Genomic DNA, 20,180 nt, shown 5'->3' with positions numbered 1-20,180 from the left:
AAGGATCGTTCAGCTTGGCCGCGTCTCCTCTCTCCCGGCGGCCGGCCGGTGTATAGCTTGGGTTGGCGCATCCATACACGGACTAGCGTGCTACGGATATGGATCCCTTAGGCCCCGGTCTCGGCGTTTCGAGCTGGTCTGCTAAACTCCACCGTGTACATGACAGCCACACATTGCTACATCACAGGATCATATACTTGAACGGAACGCCTAGAGCGCCTCGAAAGTCAACCTCGTTTACAGGGGGTGCTCGCGCTACAGAAGCTCGTATCATCATTCTAAAGCGAACCCACAACAGCAAACTTCACACCCTGCGCCCAACCCGTCCATCTATCTCATCCCACGCTCAATCATGCAAATCGCAGAGATCCTCTCCGATCTCACGTCTCTCCGCGCCTGCGTAAGTACCCGTGCCATAATGTGCTCTGCCCTCTCAATTCATACTTCCCCCACTATGTCATGGATTTTCATCTGCTGTCTGCTATGTGACATCTAACATCCGTCACCGCAGGACCACGCTGCAGCAATGGCACTCGTCTCTGCGCGTCCGCCGTCGGAGTCTTCGGGGCAGGTAGTATCGTCTGGACAAGATCAGACAGCGGCAGCGTCAGAGGCCGATCCTGATATTGCGCGTGCAAGGGATCTTGTGGAGTTGCATCGTGCGGTCAAGGTGGCGCATAGGCAGGGGACGTTGGAGATGGAGCTTGAGCAGGCGAGGGAGAGTGTTAGGAAGGCGGTTGCGGGGTTGAGGTGATCAAGGGGTGTTGGGGTTTGTATTTGTATCGGTTGGGTGATGGGGAGGTTTAGACGGGTTGGGCGAGAGGCGTTTTGCTTTTGTGTGTGTGGAAGGGGTTGGGAATCATGAGAGCTGAGCGAATCGAGTGATAGATGTATCAAAGTGAGGATTAAGGGTTCTATCATTTTTGATGTGATGAATAAGATTACAAGTGAGGATATCCCGCTCAGGTAGGGCTATGAGTGAAGTATGTCTATGAACTGCGTCAAAGAGAGGAGAGCTCAGTGTTGATATGCCAAGAGGAGTGAGAGGCCCGAGAGAAGAGAATGTTTTGAAAAAGTGCGTCTCCATCACCTATCCAGCGCCTGAGCCTGGCACATCTGGAAATACACCCCCCTTGCCCGTACCAACTCCGCATGGCTCCCCTTTTCGACCAACTTCCCACCCGTCCCCAACACAAAGATCACGTCCGCGTTCTGAACCGTCGCCAACCGATGCGCAACAGCAAGGATAGTCCTCTGGCCCTTCCCAGCCGCGCGCTCAATCGCTGCTTGGACCTGCTTCTCGCTCTCCGAATCCAGACTCGACGTAGCCTCATCAAGCAGAAGCAACCTAGGCTTACGCAGGAGTGCCCGCGCCAATGTAATCCGCTGCTTCTGTCCGCCGGACAGCGAGATGCCCTTCGGACCAAGCCTTGTGGCGTATCCCTCCGGCAGAGAAGTGATGAAATCGTGAATATGCGCCTCGCGACACGCCTCGTGTATATCCTCGTCAGCGGCGGCCGTCTCGCCCATTGACAGCGCAATGTTATCCCGAATCGTGCCTTCGTACAGTGTCGGCTCCTGCGCTACAAGTGCCAGGTTTGCTCGGTACTCGCGCGTGTTGAGCGTGCTGATGTCGACGCCGTCGTATGTGATGGTGCCGGAGTCGATGTCGTAGAAGCGTTCGAGGAGGGATATGATGGTCGACTTGCCGCAGCCGGACGCGCCGACGAGGGCGGCGAATTGGCCCGCTTGTATGCTGAGGCTGAGGCCTTTGAGCACGGGGTCAGAGCGGGTGTCGTAGGTGAAGCGGACATTGGAGAGCTCGATGGCTGCGCCGCCGGAAGAGGGCTGGGGCGAGACATTTGAGGAGGGGGAGATGGTTTTGGATGGTCGGGAGCCGATGATACGGTTACTAGCGCTGGTTGCGCTGGCCATGTCTATGATGCGGTCAGTCTTGTATGGCGGGTGTTGAGAGGGCTTGACGTACTTGGTGAAAAGGCAAACCACATGGCTGCGCCCTGGGTGCTTTGTACGGCAGCCATGTAGACCACGAAAAATTGGAAGATGCTGTATTCACCGTCTGCAACTAGCTTGCCGCCATACCTGTCTATTGTCAGTATTTACTGCCGCCTATGATTCGAGTCGAAGGCCGGCTCTTACCAAAAGACAAGGGCATTGCAAGCGATGTCGACGCTGTCAGATAGAGCGAAGACCAAAGTTCCCCAGACAGCTTTTTTCAAGGCAGCCGTCCCATGTTCATTCATCAGCATATAGTACCGATCACAGATCGTATCTTCCATAGTCAAAGCTGTGACGGTGCGGAATGCCCCCACGGCTTCAGTCGCAAATTGAGAACTGCTTTCAAAGACTTTCGAGTTCATCTTGTCGAACTGGATCTCCAGCTTGACACGCATGGCACCGGCCAGAAGAATGACGGGTACGACAGCAAGACAGCCGACCAAAGCAAGCTTCCAGCCAAGAGCAAACGAGATGATGATGGATCCGACAATACTAGTGATCCCGACTAGAGTCACAGCCATTTCCACGCCCATCATGGACTGCATTTGTTGAGGATCAGTTGCAAGTTTCGAGGTCAAGGTCCCGGGAGAGCTCCCCTCGGCATCAAAGAACACGATAGGCTTCCGCACAAGGTTCTCAAAGTATTCTTGTTGGTAATGGCTCGATACGGTCTGCATCTGGTCAGTGGGGGTACTGTGATGGGCGCCAGTAGACTTACACATGACAGGTGTACGGCAGACCAAGCCAGGCCACCGTATGAGAAAATGACTACGATAGCCATGATGAAGAACATTAGTGACCAGAAGTTGCCTCGGTCAACTAACGCGCCTAGGTTTGGTAGCGAAAAGACATTGATGATTTTAGCGAAGAAGTATGCCATCAGCGGATAGGAGGCTGTCAAAAGATGTCAGTTTCACCTTTAGATTTGAGATCTGACTAAGACTTGCCTCCATTGATGCAAGCTGTAATTCCACAGATCGTGTAGATCCACCAACGATGACGCTGTTCATACAGAAGCCTACCGAAACTCCTGAAAATGTCCACATCGACGTGATTCGCTTCAACGGGCTTACTTTCCTTCTCTGTAGTATTGATATCTTCGGTCTTCTGACGTGAAACCATTCTTTGCAGTCTGTCCACAGGAGGATCAGACTCGTCATATCGTTCCCTGCCATCATCACCAAGGGCCAGTCCTTGAGCGGACACAAGTGAATGGTAGAAGCCGTCTGTCATGGCAACTAATCCATCATGAGTACCTTCCTCAATCACTCGACCATTTCGCATGACCACAATCTTATCGGCCTTCTTGATAGTGGAGAGCCTGTGGGCGATGATGATTGTCGTACGATTATGCGACACATCGTCGAGAGCTTTTTGTACAATTTGTTCGCTGTGGACGTCCAATGCACTGGTTGCTTCGTCAAGTATAAGGATTGGAGGGTTTTTAACGATAGCACGAGCAATTGCCAGGCGTTGTCGCTGACCTCCACTGATCTTAATTCCGCCTTCACCTACCATTGTGTCGTAACCCTATCATCCAAGTTAGCTGATAAAATCCCGACATCAGAATCATGTCAATCAGACCTGAGGGAGCTCTGATATGAAATCGTGAGCATGCGCCTGCTTGCAAGCATCTTCCACTATTTTCCGCTGAGTTGCCAAGTCAGCCCCAGCCCATTCCGTTCCACATAGACCGTAGGAGATATTCTTGATAATTGTATCATTGAATAGAAAAGGCTCCTGCTGCACGAATCCAATTTGTCTTCGCCACCATTGCAGATCCAGTGCCTCGATGTTCTGTTGACCAACGTTGATAATACCGCTTGATGATGATGGCACCCCCTCCTTTGCATGGGAACCTTTCTCGTCGGAGTCTTTTTGGACCAATGAGGTCGCGCTATCTGACGAATTCTGCAGTGTATACCATCTTTCAAGGAGTCCGACTATGGTGCTTTTTCCAGAACCAGATGGGCCTACGATCGCGGTTGTCTTTCCAGCTTCGAACCTTGTGGTCAACCCTTTCAAGATTTGCACGTCGGGTCGACTCGGATACGAAAACTTTACGTTTTCGAACGCGATGTCCTCAAGTGCGGAGCTATCAGGATATATTAATCCAGAAGTAGCGTGGACAGGTGTTTTTATTGTCGCAAACATTTCGGCGGCCGCAGAAGAGGCTTGAGATACATAGAGTATCGGAGTTGCGATCTTCTGGAAGGACGTAGTTGCCATCATGATACAGAAGTATACGCTGTGGAAAACGTTAATAAGAACCATAAAATATACTGCAATCCCACTTACATGACGATTTCTCCAATGTTACTTACATTACCCCGAGAGAACTGCTTAATGCCAAAATAGAAAGTCAAGGCTGATGTACCGTATGTGCCAAAGAGTGTTGGAGACATGTAAAGTCCGTCAAGCGGGGCTCTTCTGATCCCAATAAGTATGACTCTGTCAATTAGCTCCTTATGACGTTTTGAGAGTAGGGCCTCTGCTCCGAATGCAGCAACAACACGTATAGATGCGAAAACTTCTTGGGCTAAAGCGGAAGCCTCCTCTTTAGCCTCTTCCGCTGCTTTATGTCGCTTGAGGATGATGGGAACAGTGATTGACTGTAGGATGATAGTGACAGGAAGGCTTGCACAAGCCACGATGGCGAGCAGAGGGTTGTAAACAAAACCCACTATTACAAAGCTTATGAGAAATGAGAGTGACTGGATCAGCATTGCCAGCTGTTGAGAAATGCCGAGCTGTATCGTGCTCGTCGAGGCTGTGATCCGATGGGACACTTTTCCGATGGAAAGTTTGTCGATTGTACTCAGAGGTTGCTTGAAGAGGGCTTGTAGGTATGCAAGCCGCAAAGCTGATGATATGCGTAGACCAGTCACTCGAACAGCGAACTATAAATCCTATGAGACCTGCCCGGAAAGAAAGAGGGTATCGCTAACCATCGAAGCATACGACAAAAAGAATTTGCCAATAAAGATGTAAACAACGTAGAGTCTGGAAGAGTCAGACCAATTGCGTTAATATAGAATAAGACGTACGAGTTCTGGCTGTTTGAAGTGTAAAAGCTCTGAGGCGAGGAATTATCTGTGGCATATTGATTGAGGCCGTTCACAATACGTCCTAGGACTATTAGAGGGCTTCCGGATACAGCTTTGGTAGCATACCGAATACAATAAACATGGTAGGCAACGCCTGACTGTTTCGTCAATCACACGTCAAAGACACCAGAATAGCGTCACTCACAGCACCAGCGCCAATGGAAGTGAAAGCCATTAGACTGAGTAAAAACCAGTCGAAAGAGGTAGCATACCCGAACACACGCTGCAATTCCGTCAGCGATGGTCGGCACACACATTCAAGCTTAGCATACGAAGAAGTCGATAAGTGAGCCCTTTGCCGGCTTGTTCCCATGTTCAGTGGGTGAGCTTGAGTCCAATGCCGTGTCAGCATCACTGTCCGCAGTTTTGTTATCTTTGCCCATGTTGAGTATGCACGAGACGAGCAGTGTTTGACTGCCGCAGGGCTCACTACTGGACTGAGCCTCAACAATCAACCCTGCGTAGGCTGTGGTACATCAGATCAGAAGAGTGAGAGGGAGCATAGGAGGGAGAGCAGGTAGCAGATAATATATGGCTAAAGTGGAGTGAGCTTTATAGGGCACTCTCTGTCGAGGTGCAAGTATAAAAAGGGTTCATTCATGGTGTGAGCGCACGATGAGGCCTAATGTAGTAAGACGGTAGGCAGCACGATTTTGTGTATTATGTATGGTTTAGATGATGAGCAGATCTCGGGACGTATTAGGCATAGATAGCTTGGCCTGATGATGACTCCTACCTCAATCGGCTGGAAATATCAGCATCAGCCGTCTGGGCGTCAGCATCGGTGCTAGGTATGATGATGAGGCGTCGTCTGTGAGGCGCAAAGTGTTGCCCCTGAGGCAGCCTTGGGGCCTTGTGGCCTTGTGGCCTTGTGATCTTACAGCCTTGCAGCCTTTAAGCCTTGTAGCCTTGCCGTGCAGGAGCTTTGTAGCCTTGTAGCCTTGTAGCCTTGTAGCCTGACTATCGGCCTGGCAGCCTGACGGCCTGAGAGAGAGGAGAAAAAATCACGCATCCACTAAAATTAGGCGGCGCCTAATCATCTACTGTAAACAGCGCGCCCCCGGTCGTCCCTGCCCGCAGTGGAGAACTCCGGGGTTGTTTGTCGTCCTCCAGTTCCTGCCGTTGCTAGCGTGAAACAAACATGTTTCTAAATTTCTAAATATCTTCCTTGGCTGCATGTCACCCATTCACATCATCCAAACGCTTTCTTCCCCAAATGCCATTGTCGTTTCAAAGTCTCCAAATAGCCGACTGACCTGGCCAACAGCCTGCGACCCGTGACGCTTTGAACGACCGTGAATAATATTAATAGCGAAGCTCTTCATACCAGTTGGTCAACCAAATCATCCTCGTGTGCACTGTGCCTCTCGCAACACCTGCACAGTGCCCATCGCAAGTTGCTCTCCAGTGATATCGACTATATAACGCTGCCTCCTTTCCTTCGTCGTTGCTCCTCTCACCACCACTCTGCACTTTTCTCGCACTCCCTCAGCTTTCTTTACATCTGCTTCACCAAACGGTTTGGTCCGTCATCACAGTCCTTTGTAGCTTCAGCCTTTTCAACATCTTCGCTTCACTCCTATCCTACGATCATTCTTTCTTTGAAGCAATCATGAAGTTCACCACTGTCACTGCGATCTTCGCCATTGCCCTACCCATGGCAGCTGGTCTGCCAACTGATTGCTTCCCCAGACATCAAAAAAAATTTTGTGCTCCACCTCCGATCACTGGACTTCCCCAACCTAAGGAGCCCCTGGTTCCCAACGCTGCGGATCTTCAGACTCGCGAAGTTGCGAAGCCTCAGTCTCCCGGATGTAAACTCCAACCTAGTATCTGTCATTACTAGTGTCGCGCCTGAATCCAAGACATGCAGCCCCTCTCAGTACGGACAACCCGAGTTCGCAAACGAATGCGCAACTGCTGCTGATGCAGCTCCCCAAATCGAGAAATCCTTCAAGACCTATCAAATCGACAATTCCTACGAGAAAGCCGCAATCATTGCACTCATGCTCTTTGAGTCCGAAAAGTTCAAATTTAACAAGAAACACTTCCCAACACTAGTGCCTGGTCAAGGTACACGCAGCATGCAGGACGTCAATAACAACAGGGCGTACGCAGAGGCTGTGCTCACTACTGACGATGCAAAAAATCAGCTCAAGAATGCGGGTACAGACGTAGTCAAGGTTCTGGAACTCGTCAATACCCCCGAGCTGAGCTTTGGCAGCGGGGCGTGGTACTTGGCAGCAAAGTGCTCTGATGACGTCAGAAAGGAGTTGCAAACCGGCACCAATGCGGGCTGGGAAGGCTACATGAAGGCTGTTTTGAAAAAGGACGCCACGCCGGACGCCATCAAAGCTCGCCGCCCACTGTGGGAAAAAACGAAAGCCTTCGTTGGAAAGGGTCTTTGAGCGACCGCCAGAACTAACTCAGCTTAACGTCCAATCTGCTGCCACGCGGACGTAGTGATACGAATACTATCACAATTCGTGGTTGCAAAGGTTCTGCGTCGTGCAGCATGCGTCAATTCCATAGTCAATAGATATCAGACCCGTGGTTAGATAGGTCTAGTACTTGTACAACACGCATTTCCATCATCACAGTCTTACTCCATCCTCTTCGCAACCCTGTGACTTCACGAACTGGTCGAATGCTGAAATTGTGGCTATGTACATCTCGCAGCTAACGAATGCACCATGTTCTGGACTGGGGAGGTATCGAAATCGAAGGGAAGGCAGTATTTACCCTGTCGGGCCTAACGAATGCCAGACCAAGACAACACACTGAATTGGCGAAGCTGCTCGTGTATCGACTTCGACCACCCATTCCGAATTGTTTGATGTTTGGGAGAATACATGCAAACAGCACGCTCGCCGCGCAGAATTGAATGCTGGCTGCGGTGGACGTCTGACAACTTCATGTATTTCTTACCTTCTCCTTTGCGAATTTCAGCTCGGCCCCTTCCTTTTTCACACGCTTCTCAATGCTCAGATCGTGCTTACCACTCGGGTCTTCAATATATAGCTACACTTGTCCTTTTGGATGTCCCATTATCGGCGGTTTCTGGCCTTATGGCACTCTAACCTTTGCTCGTACCTGGCCGTAAACGTCTTAGCAACTAGCCATCGTCAAGGCCATGACAAACCGAGGGATGCGTTGGTGATAAAGCAGACTAGGTACGTGCTCGCTCATAAACGCTTCCAGAAAACAGACACAAGTAGAATGTAATAAGCATGCAAAGAGAAGCCGAATGCCTGAGACTAGAAGAACATCCATGAAAGAGAATTATGGGCGGAGCTACTAGCTTCATAAACGATTTTATGTCTCTTCCATACACAAAGACGTAGTATACTCATGATGAATGTATTCATTGCAACGCGAAGTGAAAAGCAAGTGTTGTCGTTCTTAGTGCTTCTGGTGCTACCTAAGAAACCCCCCGAGTCCCGACCACAGGTCCAAGCTCCTTAGCGTCGACTTTTGGAGGCCTCCGAAGCTCATACTTCCAGTATGCACTTGAACCTCTACCATATCGTAATCCAAGCATTCTAGCGCAAATTCACGGGTGCAACACGATATTCTGCCACTGCCTTCCTTTCAGACCATAACCGCGACGACATGGCGGTAGAGACTCCCACGGATCCTGTCGTCTTCCTAGACGTGACGCTTGGAGGTAAGTGCACCTGGCGCAAAACACACGATATCTCCGTTCCGTAGATTGAGCCTCGCCGGATACTTGTCTTTAGCATTGCTACGTCGGACTACCTTTCGTTATCTCATTTCCAGGTCTTTGCTGCCATCTCAGTCTTGCTGTATACCAAGAACTTTATATCATCGAATTCTACACACGTCCCCCCCCAATTATGGACCCCCCCTCGATCATGCTTGAAGAGCAGTTCATACCAATGACTACCACACACCCTCCTGCCCCCCTCTCTCCCAACCCCAATATCAAAGATCAGACACTCTCCCAGCAATTAACACCTCTCCACCCAGGCGAACCCCTCGGCCGCATCTTCATCACCCTCCACGCGCAAACCACGCCCCGCACCGCCGAAAACTTCCGCGTCTACTGCACCGGCGAAACCCGCTCAGCCACGAACCAGCCGCTCGGCTACAAGGGCGCGCGCTTCCACCGCGTCCTGCCCTCGCTCATGGTCCAGGGCGGCGACTTCCTGCACGGCGACGGCAGCGGCTTCACCAGCACGTTTGGCCCCACGACGTTTGCGGACGAGGACCTGACGGGCAAGCACGAGGTTGGGGCGGTGAGCATGGCGAATCGCGGGCCGGATACGAATGGGTGTCAGTTTTTCATCGTCACGGGTGAGGAGGCGAAGGTGTTTGATGGGAAGCATGTTGTGTTTGGACATGTGAGTGGGGGCATGGATGTGGTGAGGAAGATTGCGGGCGTGCGGTGTGGGGTGAATAAGAGGCCGTTGTTGGACGTTGTCATCTCGCAGTGTGGTGAGATGTGAATGGGTCAGGGGATGTAGAGGGTTTTCTTAAGGTACGGTGGGCTTGCTGCTTTTATGCCTTGTAGCTCAGGCCGAACGAACACAGCCGAGATGGATCGTCTCGCGAAAAGTAAGGTGCCGAAAATGAGTGGGAACAGAGTCCGGGTCCAATGAATGTTCACACGACGATTCGGGCTATTCGTGGATGAGAAGGGCCATCATGGGCACAAAGTTTGGGTCAAAATAATGTTTGCAGTTATCGAGGCCCTTTGTGCTTGTCTTTCAACTTCATTACAGGTGTAGTTCCACCCAATTTTAGCTAGTCTAACTGTGATGCTGGATGACTTTCTCGTCGCTTGGCCAGAAGCGCTGTGACTTTGGGACTTGAAACCCTGCGTACATGTTTCCTCTACCTCCGACCTTAATGTTTTGCGGTGCTGGGCTTTTTCGAGAATACCTCGTACGGAGGTGGCTTACGTGGCTCGAATGTGACCTCCCAAGCGCTTTGTAATCTGATCAATGTACCCTCTTGGTGAGCCCGCGCTATAGCTGCTAGACCGAAGGGCCGGCCATTGTAATCAGCATATCCCAGAGGTAGCGTGGCAATGGGATAGCCTATCCAATATTAGATGTGTGTTCATACCGTTGTTCTGTTCACAAACCTGCTGCAGCCGCAATAGTAGGAAGCCCGCTATTCGCAGGACCAATAATCACATCGGCTCCAGAATCTTGAAGTATCTTATCGATACCTTCATCTCGTGCCACTCTCCGCATGAATGTGAGAGCCTCATTGACGTCTTTGTCTGTCCATTTGTGGTTGAGGCCAGCTTCAAGGAAGCTTTGTTGAGAATTGGCTGATCAAAGTGAGTGTCTGTGGAGCATGTTTGTTGATAAAGTCACTCACATGGGAAAGTTTGTTCGCCTGGATGTGCTTTATTGAAAGCGACTAGCTCTTCAAGACTTCGTACTTTGCTCTCATCTAGCGTACTAAAGTAGGAGTCGAGCTCTCGCTTGAGGTTTGCGACTGAACTCCTTATGAGCATGATCCTCACGGCGATCTCGAGAAGGACCTCAACTTACCGCACACCTTCTTGAAGGCTGGGCCGTCATTCATTTGCAAGGCTTCTGTCGTAGGTAAAGGGACGTTTCCTCTGAAATTCCTGGCCAGGGATTCGATTTTGCGATATGCACGTTCGTACTCTGCGACCTACGACAAATCAGCCTCGATCGAGCTTGACATGGAGAGTTTTACGAGCTGTTCATCGATTGCTGGCACAGGTCGACAAAAGCTTTCCGGCAGTTTCCATATGGAGGGATTGACAGCGGCGACTCCTATGTCAGCCCATGATTTCGTGATGTACGATCTGTAGCTCCGTTCGAGGTTATCCGTCGAAGGTCCGTTCACTAAAATGTCCATGAGATCGGCAAGGTCGACTACACTTTTTGTGATTGGGCCGGCGGTATCGAAAAGCGAAGACAGTGGGACTATGCCTTTCTGTTGTATGAGGCCTGGTGTGGCTCTGATTGTGTAAAGAGCAGCCCTTGACGATGGCTCGACTAATGAGCCAGCGGTTTCAGTTCCAATAGATACTGGGCAGAGACCTGCGCTGACAGCCACTGCAGAACCAGATGAGGATCCAGTAGGATTCTGCAGACATCAATCAGTAAGAGCTATGCTCGAGGATTAATACTCACACTGTGGCCACCAGGTGTGTCGTCGGGCTGCACGCCGCCTCGAACATAAGCTGACTGGGTCTGCCCTCCAACCATGGACCATCCGCAAGGCAAGCCTTCCCCTCTGTTTGATTTAGCTAAGCTAGTCTAGCATGAAAAGAGACTGACTTGAAAAATCCAAGTTCCTGACTTCACATTAGCCAGGTGCTTCCCTCCGTAAGTTTGTACTAACCGACAAGTTGGCCTTCCCGATGATAATGGCCCCAGCATCAATCAGCTACATTGTTTAGACTATACAAGCCGTGCTTATAATGATGTTACGCTTTACCTTGTCCACAATATCTGCATTGCACTTCGGCTTCGAGCCTCTTAGTGCAAGCGCTCCTGCGGTTGTTTCCATGCCTAAGCTTGGATGTGTAGCCACATTGTCCTGTAAGGCGTGGCTCACCTGTCAGCGCATGTTTATATGAAAGAAAAGACGGAGTTAGCTTGCCTTTATCAAAATCGGAATTCCGTGAAGACGAGACCTCAGGCGCCCCGCACGGCGAGCTTCATCGAGTTGAGACGCTTGCTGTTCCAAGCCCTTACGAGGGGCAGTACAGATCACAGCTTTAAGATATCCATTGTGTCTCTCGATTTCGTCTAGGTATATGTTCACTAGGTCTACACTCGTTATCTGGGAGGCTGTCAGTAAAGTCTGGAGTTCCGAAGCGGTTACGATCCGCAGATCAGGGAGGGGCTGTCTGGCCGGCTCCATTTGCTGCTTTTAGCGTGCGGAGGCAAAAGGTTCATGCAGTTGGCTGATGAAGTCTAATCCTGATATTGCCTTGGAGAAGTCAATATGCAGTCTTTAGTCGGTGGTGCGTCAAGAGCTCATGCACGCAGCGTCCGGACCCGGGTCGCGTAGGAGATGAGGGTAGGGGGCAGTGCTACATTTACAAGGTCATGATTAATTTTCGTTCCGTTACCCCTCCAAAGAGCTTTCCTACAACAAGACGCCTTATTCGCCGAATATGACTCGTTATCAATCAGACCATCCGTCGTTTTCTTAGAACCTAACGAGCTAGAACTGGTACACGCGTATTCTTACCCCTATCTTCCTATCTTAAGTCTTTTCTACCTATATACTTATCTATAAGTATATAAGACTATTAAAAGTAGATATAGTAGATAATTAGATAGATCTTTATCTATCTATAAGCTTCTTTTATCTTTATAAGATCTCTTTAAAGAAATAGAGAAGAATCTTTAAATATTCTTAGAAGTTTTTAAAAGAGGGCCTATATAAGAACCACGTTAGGTTCTAGAAAAATTACCTTCTTTCTCTTCTCTAAGAAATTAAATTCTCTTATTATAGACTAGATAAAAGAGCTAAGAGCTTAAAAATTATATAGGAAAAATTAGCTTACTCTACTCTATAATTCTATATAAATATTATAATATATAGATCTCTATATAGAGGTAGAGAGGTAAAGTAACTATTAAAGATTAGGTGTAAGAATATACGCGTAAGATGGAAGATGCTAAGCTCGCCAGGTTCTAGGAAAACGACGGGTGCTTCGCGTCCACTTTCATGTTCATCTTTTCCCGGATCATCGACGAATGGCGGCGGGTTGACCCTCTACCGATGACAATCATTCTCAAGACTAAGTAAGACTATACAATACAACGTAAGATCCTTGCAACGGTCTAAATTACCGCGTTGACCTTTCCTGACTCTCCTAAAGTTCGATGTCGGCATGGTCTTATATGTGTGTATCTCATTGTACTACTCCGATATAAATTCGAATGGCTATCTATACTACCTCGAGCATATAGCCCTATGACATGAGTTTCCTTAAGCATATAAAGCTGAGCTAGTCCCATGCTATAATTCGCTATGACCGCCGATCCAAAATGATATTTCTAACAACAAACCTCTGATCGAGCGACAAGGCCTCCTGAAATCTTAGTTACAGCCTCATATCTAAAGATTTGATTAGCATTCGCAGCTGAATAACTGAGCATCAAGCGCGCACATCGAGATCATGTTACAATAGGAAAGAACGCAGGCGCCTTCGAGAGTTTGCATCGGTCGACAGCTATCTTGACAAGCTTTGCGGCGCCTCTGGAGTCTGGACGCTGTATTGACCGAAGCTCGTACAGTAAAGCTGCTGATATGACAGGCCGTATCAAATTTTATACCATTTTGAAAGAGCGCTGTGCACAGATTCCGGTCCCGGTCCTGGCTCGCTGAGTCAAGCTCAATTTGTACGAGACGATGGTCCCATCTGATTGAAAGTCTATAGCGGAGCAGCTTTTCGAGGCGGCCTCGATGGCAGCGGAACACATCACTGTCTGAGATGTTACCAGTTCCACCCTGCTGCGCATCAACTGCAAGTGTCTTGATGAAAGTCTTCTCATCGATCCCAAGTAGGCCCAGAAGGGGACTGTAAGTCGAGGGGTGCAGCGTGATGCCGTGATTGTAACGAGGGGAAGGTTGGGCTCGCTCGTATATGACTGGTGGTGGTGCTCAAGCGCTAAGCCCTGTTATGAGCACACCAGGCGGGAAACCCAGGTCTATATTGAAACAATACTCAAGACGTAGTGTATGTAAAAATAAAGTACAGCAGCGATGTTAACTGCCAAACGAATCCTACGCCCATGCCCCGACCAGCGCCATCAATCCTGCCCCGCCCACCACTGCAGCGCAAGCATGTATTCTCTTCCGCCCCTTCAACGACTCATAACTCTCATCGCTCAAAAGATCTTCTGCCAACAGCGTCACTAGCCCTGCGTACAGGAGCATGCCACTACTGATCGCATTCATCACCCCTACCATCAACAGCCCCGTCTGACTGAAAGGGTCATACAAATTGTGTATCATCAGCCCAATCGCTTGTCCGATTGGTGTTGTAGCCCCATACGCAAGCGCCATAAGCCACGGTTTGACGCTATGCGCAGGGAAGTGTATTGCTGAGATACGTGCACCGAGCGCGAAGCCTTCGAATGTCTGGTGGAATGAAATTGCAACGAGCAACACAACGAAAGATGTTCCCATGGCTACACTGAGTGCCATTCCAATGAATATGCTGTGAAAGAGTATTCCGGCTTCGAGAAGGAGAACCTGCAGAAGAGCTTTCTTCTGAGCTTGATATTGCGACGCCGAGGTCTCTGTCTCGGGGATGCGTAATGGACTCGCGGAGTGGGAGCGTTTCCGTGTAGTGTGTCCATTTATGAGGTTCGATGCATCGTTTGTGGTGGGGTCTAGCTCGTCGAGGTCGAGATCGGAGTCATCATTATCGTCGAAATCTGCATGCTTAGAGCTACTGGCTATAGACGGAGGCATTGGCGAGTGATTTGCGACGGAGGGTGACCTACCGTCGACCAGATTGTCGGTCGACCCATCCATGTCGCCCAGCATAATGCCCGCCGGGCGGTCTTGCTCATATCCGCGAAAGCTCTGGCCTCGAGAATGTCGCGGTCTTTTTCCAGCACCCTGACTCGTCCGCTCTGGATGGTCTTCTGGGAAGAGGTCATAGCTAGAGCCGTGTGAGTGTGCGGCTCCGCGAGTTGCGAAGAACATTTCAATTCCCACCACCACCAGCATAGCCACCATCGCAATAAGACCAGCGGCAGCTGTATAATTTTTGCTCCAGAATAGTGGAAGACATGGATCATGTAATGATACGAATGCAGTTGGGAGCAGGTGAACGAATGCGGTCGCAATGAGTACGCCTGTCCCGAAGTGTCGGGATAGAAATAGAAATCGATGCGGCACTGGGAGGCTCGGAAATCGGCGTACGATGATAGGAAAGGCGCAAGCTGGGGCCAATCAGTATAAGACGCCTGTATTGTACTGGGTGCACATCGCATACCGAATGTGCTGAGTGCCAGTATTATAAAGAGTGCTGCGACATGCGCAGGTGTGTTATAGCCATGCTTTGTAGTATTCGAGCCGCAAGCTGGCCGTTTGGGAGAGGGTTCATCCTCCAGGCGTCGTGCGAGCTCTGCTCGAAGTAATTCTGTTGGTAGATGGTTCCATGAGGCTAGCTTTGCTGTTCAACGGTCAGTCTCGAGTGATAGCAGTTGAATGCTTACACGACATACCTCCGTCTGGATATCCGCTCATTCTCTGCTAGCGAGGAGGCATTCGCATCCTCCTCTCCTCAATCGTGAATGACGTTTATACCGTCAGCAGAGGTCCCGGAGATATTATTAAAGGTCGGGCAACAATGACATCGGCGGTAAGACTGGGTGGTCAGACAAAGCTGACTTGACATGAGGTTGATTTGAGTTGTGTCGACCTCTATTGCCAAGAAGTACTTCCAAGGCTAATTAGTTAGTTGGTCGCGACGCCGCGACGCGTTTCCCTACGGTCCGTGGGTGGTAGGCGGCGGTCCTTGGCGGCTGGCTGTTCTAACTCCATACATCCTTTTTACACTCAGAGGCGTCTGTATACATCTGTGCGAGCTGGAAGATAGTGAGTTGCTTCCTAGCAAACTGTGGCAGGGCAGCAAGCTGCTTGTCAGATTATGTCACTGACGCCACCCCTGGACGTGGTGGGGCCTGACGTGGGCCTGAGCCTATACCTTTGTCTATAGTTGTCTCCTGTATTGAGCATCTATAATCCGCATCAGCCTCTGTATTGAGGTACTCATATCTTGAAAAGATCTCGATTCAAAGTTAATGCAACGACCACTCGTTCCACTGCCTCTTGTTGCCGAAATCTGAAGCTATTCCCTTCGACCTTATCCGGCTTGTTCTCTCTTCTCCTTAAGACTAAACTATAATAGGACATTGATAGAGGCTGAATTTGCCTCTCCACAGACAAGTTGCCACCATAGACATTGGCAGTTATTAGACTGCACAGCATGGACTACGGATCTGTGCGACTCCTACAAGCGGCGCCAAAGGTCGAGACACACGAACACTCATCATAACAATCCCAACACAGCAACCTCCAGATGGCTAACAGAAACAACGCCAGTGGGCTGAAAGACTCCGCAAGTCCCGAGAAGCAAGTCCATTTGGTTACATCGAACGAAGCGAAACCTCCGCAAGATTTTCTCTTTGTAGATTCGTCCTCCGCGAACCCAAGACAGAAGTCGTATAGAGGTAACCGGTCTGTGCGGTCTCATGTCATGCAGAGGGCTCGAAAAGAACGACCATGGTCAACAAGTCGACAGACTATAAAGCGAGGAGTTGCTCGGCTCTCGCCTGAAGCAACTAGGAGTCTTGTCGTTGTTACGATTGACCAGACGCGCCAAAACTTAATCCAGGAGAGGACGTTGAAAAAGGAAGATTCGCAGCGATCACATGACGGCAACACAGGTGTCTACGATGGTTCTGTGAGACATAGGTCTTCTTTTCCTTGTTCCATGTGTCAAAGTCCCGATTGTATCCCTGGCTTGAGATTTTGCGCACGTTGCCATGATAGAAGTTCTGGCGTGGCGCCAAGGTCACATTTTGACACAGCTCTTGACCCTTTCGATACATTGCCGGTATCTCTGACATCCGAAGTTAGAGGACTTTGGCAATATTGTATGTCCTGCAAGTTATATCGAACTCACGTTGGCACTGACCTCGGCCCAGTTTTCAATAATATGTGTCCGCAGGGCATCATACCGATGGATATCCGACATCAGTCTAACATTCTCAGCGCCGAGTGCTTTCCAGCAGCACTTGTAAGTCCTGTGTTTATGCATGGCTTGCTTTGTTCGACAGCGCTGCATCGTTATGTCATGGGCAAAGGATCATTCGACAGCGTTATCTATCACAGACAGGCCACAGTGTCAGAGATAAATTCGAACTTGAACGACTCAGAGCTGAGTATTTCCGACGGAACGATAGGAGCCGTGTTTTTTCTCTTGTCAGTTGAAGAAAGCATGCTTGGGCTCCCGAAATTAAGGAGAATTCGGAATCAGAGCCCTGATGAGCCAAATGAGCAGGTCATGCATATGAACGGGTTGCAGCGGATGATTGCGCTGCGGGGTGGGCTAGGGGCTTTGACAACTACGCGCTTTGTTCAGTCGATGATACTTTGGTATGTGATTCTACAGCATAGTTGTTGGGAGGGGCTACGCTGACTGATCATGACAAGGCATGTTACTGCGCGCGCTATCACTTCATTCGAACCGCCATACATATCGCCTCTGAGCAAAAAGACTGAGGCTCTAATACCTCTCGCAAGATCTGTCTCAAGCTCCTCCATCAGTCTTCTGATGAAAGATGACCTGCAGCGACTTCGCATAGACGATGTTCTCATCGACTATGTTGATGACATCGCAGTCTTGAGTATTCGTATTAGCAGCTGGCTATCAGGAGAGACACACGTGTTCGATCCTCTAGAGCTTCAGAACCAAGCATCGCTTCTGGAGTGCTCACTCCTTCATTGGCAGAATGCTGTGACACGAAACGCCCTCGATACAACAATATGTCTTGGCCTCTTGGCTTTCGTAGTCAAGTCCTCTGAGCCCAAGCGAAGCATGGCTCCAATCCAATATAAGGCTATCAAGAAACTACGAGAAGCTTTGACAAAAGTATCGATAGCCACATGGTCAGCAGCTCCCGGTGTGTTGATTTGGGTACTCAATGTAGCTATTCTTTGCACTCAAACTACCACGGAGCCAACCACAGATCACTTCTGGTTTCTCCAAAGGGCAGCTGAAGTATACAGGAGTTACCACATAGACTCTGAAGAATTGCTTTTGACGTGTTTGCACAGCTATCCTTGGGTAGACTATGAGATAGACGAAGTTATACGTCGCAAGTGGGTATACGCAAACTCAGTAAGATCTTCACATGTCTTCCCGACCTTTACCTTTACTGATGATCTTCTCTCCTATAGTTGAGTTGCAGCTGAAAGGCCAAAGGAATAGCCTCAAGCGATCCTTAGGCAGAACTCTGCATGTGTAAACCTATTGGTCCATCAAATACCGATGACTTCTAGTCGACTACCGCCTATCTGTGGCTTCTCGCCCGTGATGGAGATCTGCAGCCATGCTCAATCGAGCAAGCCTTTGTTATTGTCCGGATCGACCTGTGAGACTCTAAGTTTCTATGATATGTGAGATACTCTCATTCATCTTGCGGGTAGGCATAGATCGAAAGAGAATGGTGTGAATAAAGGACACCTTCTAGTCAAATTCTTTAGCAGGATCATTGTCAGATTCACAGATTCAACTCTACATAATAACACGGAGCTTCTATCGTTGCTCATCAAATCATCCTATCAACCCCTACTTCTCCGTTTCTTCCTTTCCGTCCGTCATACCCGGATCCATCAACTCCTCCTCAACTTCCTTCCTGGTCTCCGTCGTATCATCCACATCCACGCCCTCTAGCCTCCTACATCGTCTTGCCAAATCTGAAACATGTTCATCCCCACTATCCATACTCAATCCGTCTAGCGCCGTCTCCAACATATATAGATACTCTTTATTAGCGCCACTTGGTCCCGAACTCCTCAAGATATGATTCGCCAAAGCCTCTGGCTCCTGCGCACCCAGAAATTGCGGATTATCTGGTAGTCCGATATACACCAAACAATGAATGGGTGGGGAACTAGAATCAGTGGGATGGAAGGGAGTGTATTGAATGCTGTAGCCGTTGATCTCGCGGATGTCGAGGTATTCACGCACTTCGGCGACGTGTTGGGGGGGTATATGGTAGGCCGCGCCCCAAACCTTTGTAGAGGTGGTACTCTTGTGTAGGTCGTGCGCAGAGAGGGTCATCCAGTGGTTGTGGTCGATGAGTGTCACGACGCGGCCAGGAGCATTTGGGGTACCGCGGTGGTCTTCGCTGCTTGGAGAATCAGTTTCTCACTACACGAACCGTCTCATCGTCAAGAATGAATACACACCTGGCCTACATCAAGTTGATGAGTAAATACCAAGACGTTGAGGTCCCGTGACTCACCTGCCAGAATCTTCGGACATAGCCTTCTATAAACCCTGGCACACGTTTGTCTTCTTTCGGTTAAACGATTCAAACAATCATAATGTCAATGACTTCTGACCGAAATGAGGGGGTGGTTTCCATATCAAGCTTCTGTAATGAATGTAAAATTTTGAGCACTGGGAGGACGTAGGTGAAATGCTCACCCGTAGCCAAACAACCAGAAGTTCTCCGCGAACTTTGACTCGTCAACCATACTTCAACGTCTAGTTTACAATCTTGTGAGGAGCGTATCGATGCACTAGTCATGATAAAGTCTGGGACATATTTTTAACACTATGGCATCATTAACGACTTTCGGGGAATCATCGGCGATCGTCCCACTGACACCGGGTTTCCCACAGGATCTCATTCTTCTTTTCGGTTTGTAGCTCTGTAATAAAGGTTTCTTCGTGTTCTATGAGTAGGAGGTTAATATCGTACAATATAGGTCCATTATAGTGTTACACATAAAGATTATACCGGGACTGTATATAATTCTTCAGCGTACGTGCGTCTTGGCGACTGTTAGTCTATCCATGAATATATTCTGTTTCATAGCCTGACAGGCAAGCTAACATCCCATCATGTGTCCGCACGTTGCCCCAATTTAAATCTCTGAGGATACAATTCTTGAGATAGGCTGACAATACCTGGGAGTCCATACTCCCGTCTCACTGGTTGCCCGACTGATCGCATCGTCGCAAGGCTGAATCACCGTCCCCTGTGTCGCAAGGCTGACCGAACAAGATCATTGACATCAGATTGGCTATCAGGCCATGCATGATGAGCTGGCAGGCAACCAGCTTCCGTTCGAGCCCCCACGCGAGGCTGAGCGGCCTCGGTTTCTTGTGGGCTGTGGCATCATTCGTCTCGTACATGAGATGTTCATGTCCAACATCTAGCATTACCAGACGTTCCACAAATCACAAACTTCTGAATCACGGGCCTCTGAACACATTCATTAATGACACTACCATGGCAGAACTAGGTGTGGTCGCTGGAGTTGTTCAAC

General features: G+C 49.4%; 8 protein-coding genes across 8 annotated transcripts; 4 read left to right on the top strand and 4 right to left on the bottom strand.

Annotated features, from left to right (window-relative positions):
* Positions 1-143: 143 nt before the first annotated feature.
* EJ05DRAFT_477753 (uncharacterized protein) lies at positions 144-961 on the top strand (the record flags this gene model as incomplete). Its single annotated transcript, XM_033744308.1, has 2 exons — positions 144-400; positions 512-961. Coding segments are annotated over exons 1-2 (286 nt in total), but the record flags the coding sequence as incomplete, so codon positions are not given.
* Positions 888-5,790, bottom strand: EJ05DRAFT_477752 (ABC multidrug transporter). The gene is made up of 12 exons (XM_033744307.1): positions 5,399-5,790; positions 5,272-5,349; positions 5,193-5,220; positions 5,067-5,148; positions 4,968-5,022; positions 4,318-4,919; positions 3,604-4,267; positions 2,967-3,549; positions 2,738-2,913; positions 2,161-2,690; positions 1,988-2,103; positions 888-1,937 (listed from the first exon to the last, which is right to left on the bottom strand). Exons 1-12 carry the CDS (start codon positions 5,507-5,509, stop codon positions 1,087-1,089), a joined length of 3,876 nt encoding a protein of 1,291 aa, XP_033599098.1. The 5' UTR covers positions 5,510-5,790; the 3' UTR covers positions 888-1,086.
* A 948-nt stretch (positions 5,791-6,738) lies between these two features.
* EJ05DRAFT_512275 (uncharacterized protein) lies at positions 6,739-7,716 on the top strand (the record flags this gene model as incomplete). The annotated part of the gene is made up of 2 exons (XM_033748317.1): positions 6,739-6,793; positions 6,819-7,716. The coding sequence occupies 2 exons, from the start codon at positions 6,739-6,741 to the stop codon at positions 7,532-7,534; spliced, it is 771 nt and encodes a 256-aa protein (XP_033599097.1). The 3' UTR covers positions 7,535-7,716.
* A 955-nt stretch (positions 7,717-8,671) lies between these two features.
* On the top strand, positions 8,672-9,943 carry EJ05DRAFT_477749 (peptidyl-prolyl cis-trans isomerase H). The gene is made up of 2 exons (XM_033744306.1): positions 8,672-8,793; positions 9,117-9,943. The coding sequence occupies exons 1-2, from the start codon at positions 8,739-8,741 to the stop codon at positions 9,593-9,595; spliced, it is 534 nt and encodes a 177-aa protein (XP_033599096.1). The 5' UTR covers positions 8,672-8,738; the 3' UTR covers positions 9,596-9,943.
* EJ05DRAFT_518070 (amidase signature enzyme) lies at positions 9,899-12,025 on the bottom strand (the record flags this gene model as incomplete). The annotated part of the gene is made up of 12 exons (XM_033748692.1): positions 11,997-12,025; positions 11,742-11,924; positions 11,577-11,678; positions 11,481-11,525; positions 11,417-11,433; positions 11,270-11,372; positions 10,827-11,222; positions 10,655-10,781; positions 10,479-10,553; positions 10,237-10,428; positions 10,052-10,189; positions 9,899-9,966 (listed from the first exon to the last, which is right to left on the bottom strand). Exons 1-12 carry the CDS (start codon positions 12,003-12,005, stop codon positions 9,899-9,901), a joined length of 1,455 nt encoding a protein of 484 aa, XP_033599095.1. The 5' UTR covers positions 12,006-12,025.
* Positions 12,026-13,883: 1,858 nt separating this feature from the next.
* On the bottom strand, positions 13,884-15,359 carry EJ05DRAFT_502139 (Zinc/iron permease; the record flags this gene model as incomplete). The annotated part of the gene is made up of 3 exons (XM_033747213.1): positions 13,884-15,052; positions 15,106-15,285; positions 15,338-15,359. The coding sequence occupies 3 exons, from the start codon at positions 15,357-15,359 to the stop codon at positions 13,884-13,886; spliced, it is 1,371 nt and encodes a 456-aa protein (XP_033599094.1).
* A 471-nt stretch (positions 15,360-15,830) lies between these two features.
* EJ05DRAFT_71160 (uncharacterized protein) lies at positions 15,831-18,280 on the top strand. The gene is made up of 4 exons (XM_033749913.1): positions 15,831-16,771; positions 16,823-17,273; positions 17,331-18,018; positions 18,078-18,280. Exons 1-4 carry the CDS (start codon positions 16,195-16,197, stop codon positions 18,090-18,092), a joined length of 1,731 nt encoding a protein of 576 aa, XP_033599093.1. The 5' UTR covers positions 15,831-16,194; the 3' UTR covers positions 18,093-18,280.
* On the bottom strand, positions 18,069-19,660 carry EJ05DRAFT_71047 (ChaC-like protein). The gene is made up of 6 exons (XM_033749912.1): positions 19,515-19,660; positions 19,333-19,462; positions 19,248-19,279; positions 19,148-19,197; positions 19,092-19,096; positions 18,069-19,030 (listed from the first exon to the last, which is right to left on the bottom strand). The coding sequence occupies exons 2-6, from the start codon at positions 19,380-19,382 to the stop codon at positions 18,469-18,471; spliced, it is 699 nt and encodes a 232-aa protein (XP_033599092.1). The 5' UTR covers positions 19,383-19,462; positions 19,515-19,660; the 3' UTR covers positions 18,069-18,468.
* Between the last annotated feature and the right edge of the window lie 520 nt (positions 19,661-20,180).

The sequence above is a fragment of the Pseudovirgaria hyperparasitica genome, assembly GCF_010093815.1.
Source record: "Pseudovirgaria hyperparasitica strain CBS 121739 unplaced genomic scaffold EJ05scaffold_11, whole genome shotgun sequence".
Taxonomy (NCBI): Eukaryota; Fungi; Ascomycota; class Dothideomycetes; order Acrospermales; family Acrospermaceae; genus Pseudovirgaria; species Pseudovirgaria hyperparasitica.
Note: the sequence above shows the minus strand (reverse complement) of the source record. Positions and strands in the feature narration are given on the sequence as shown.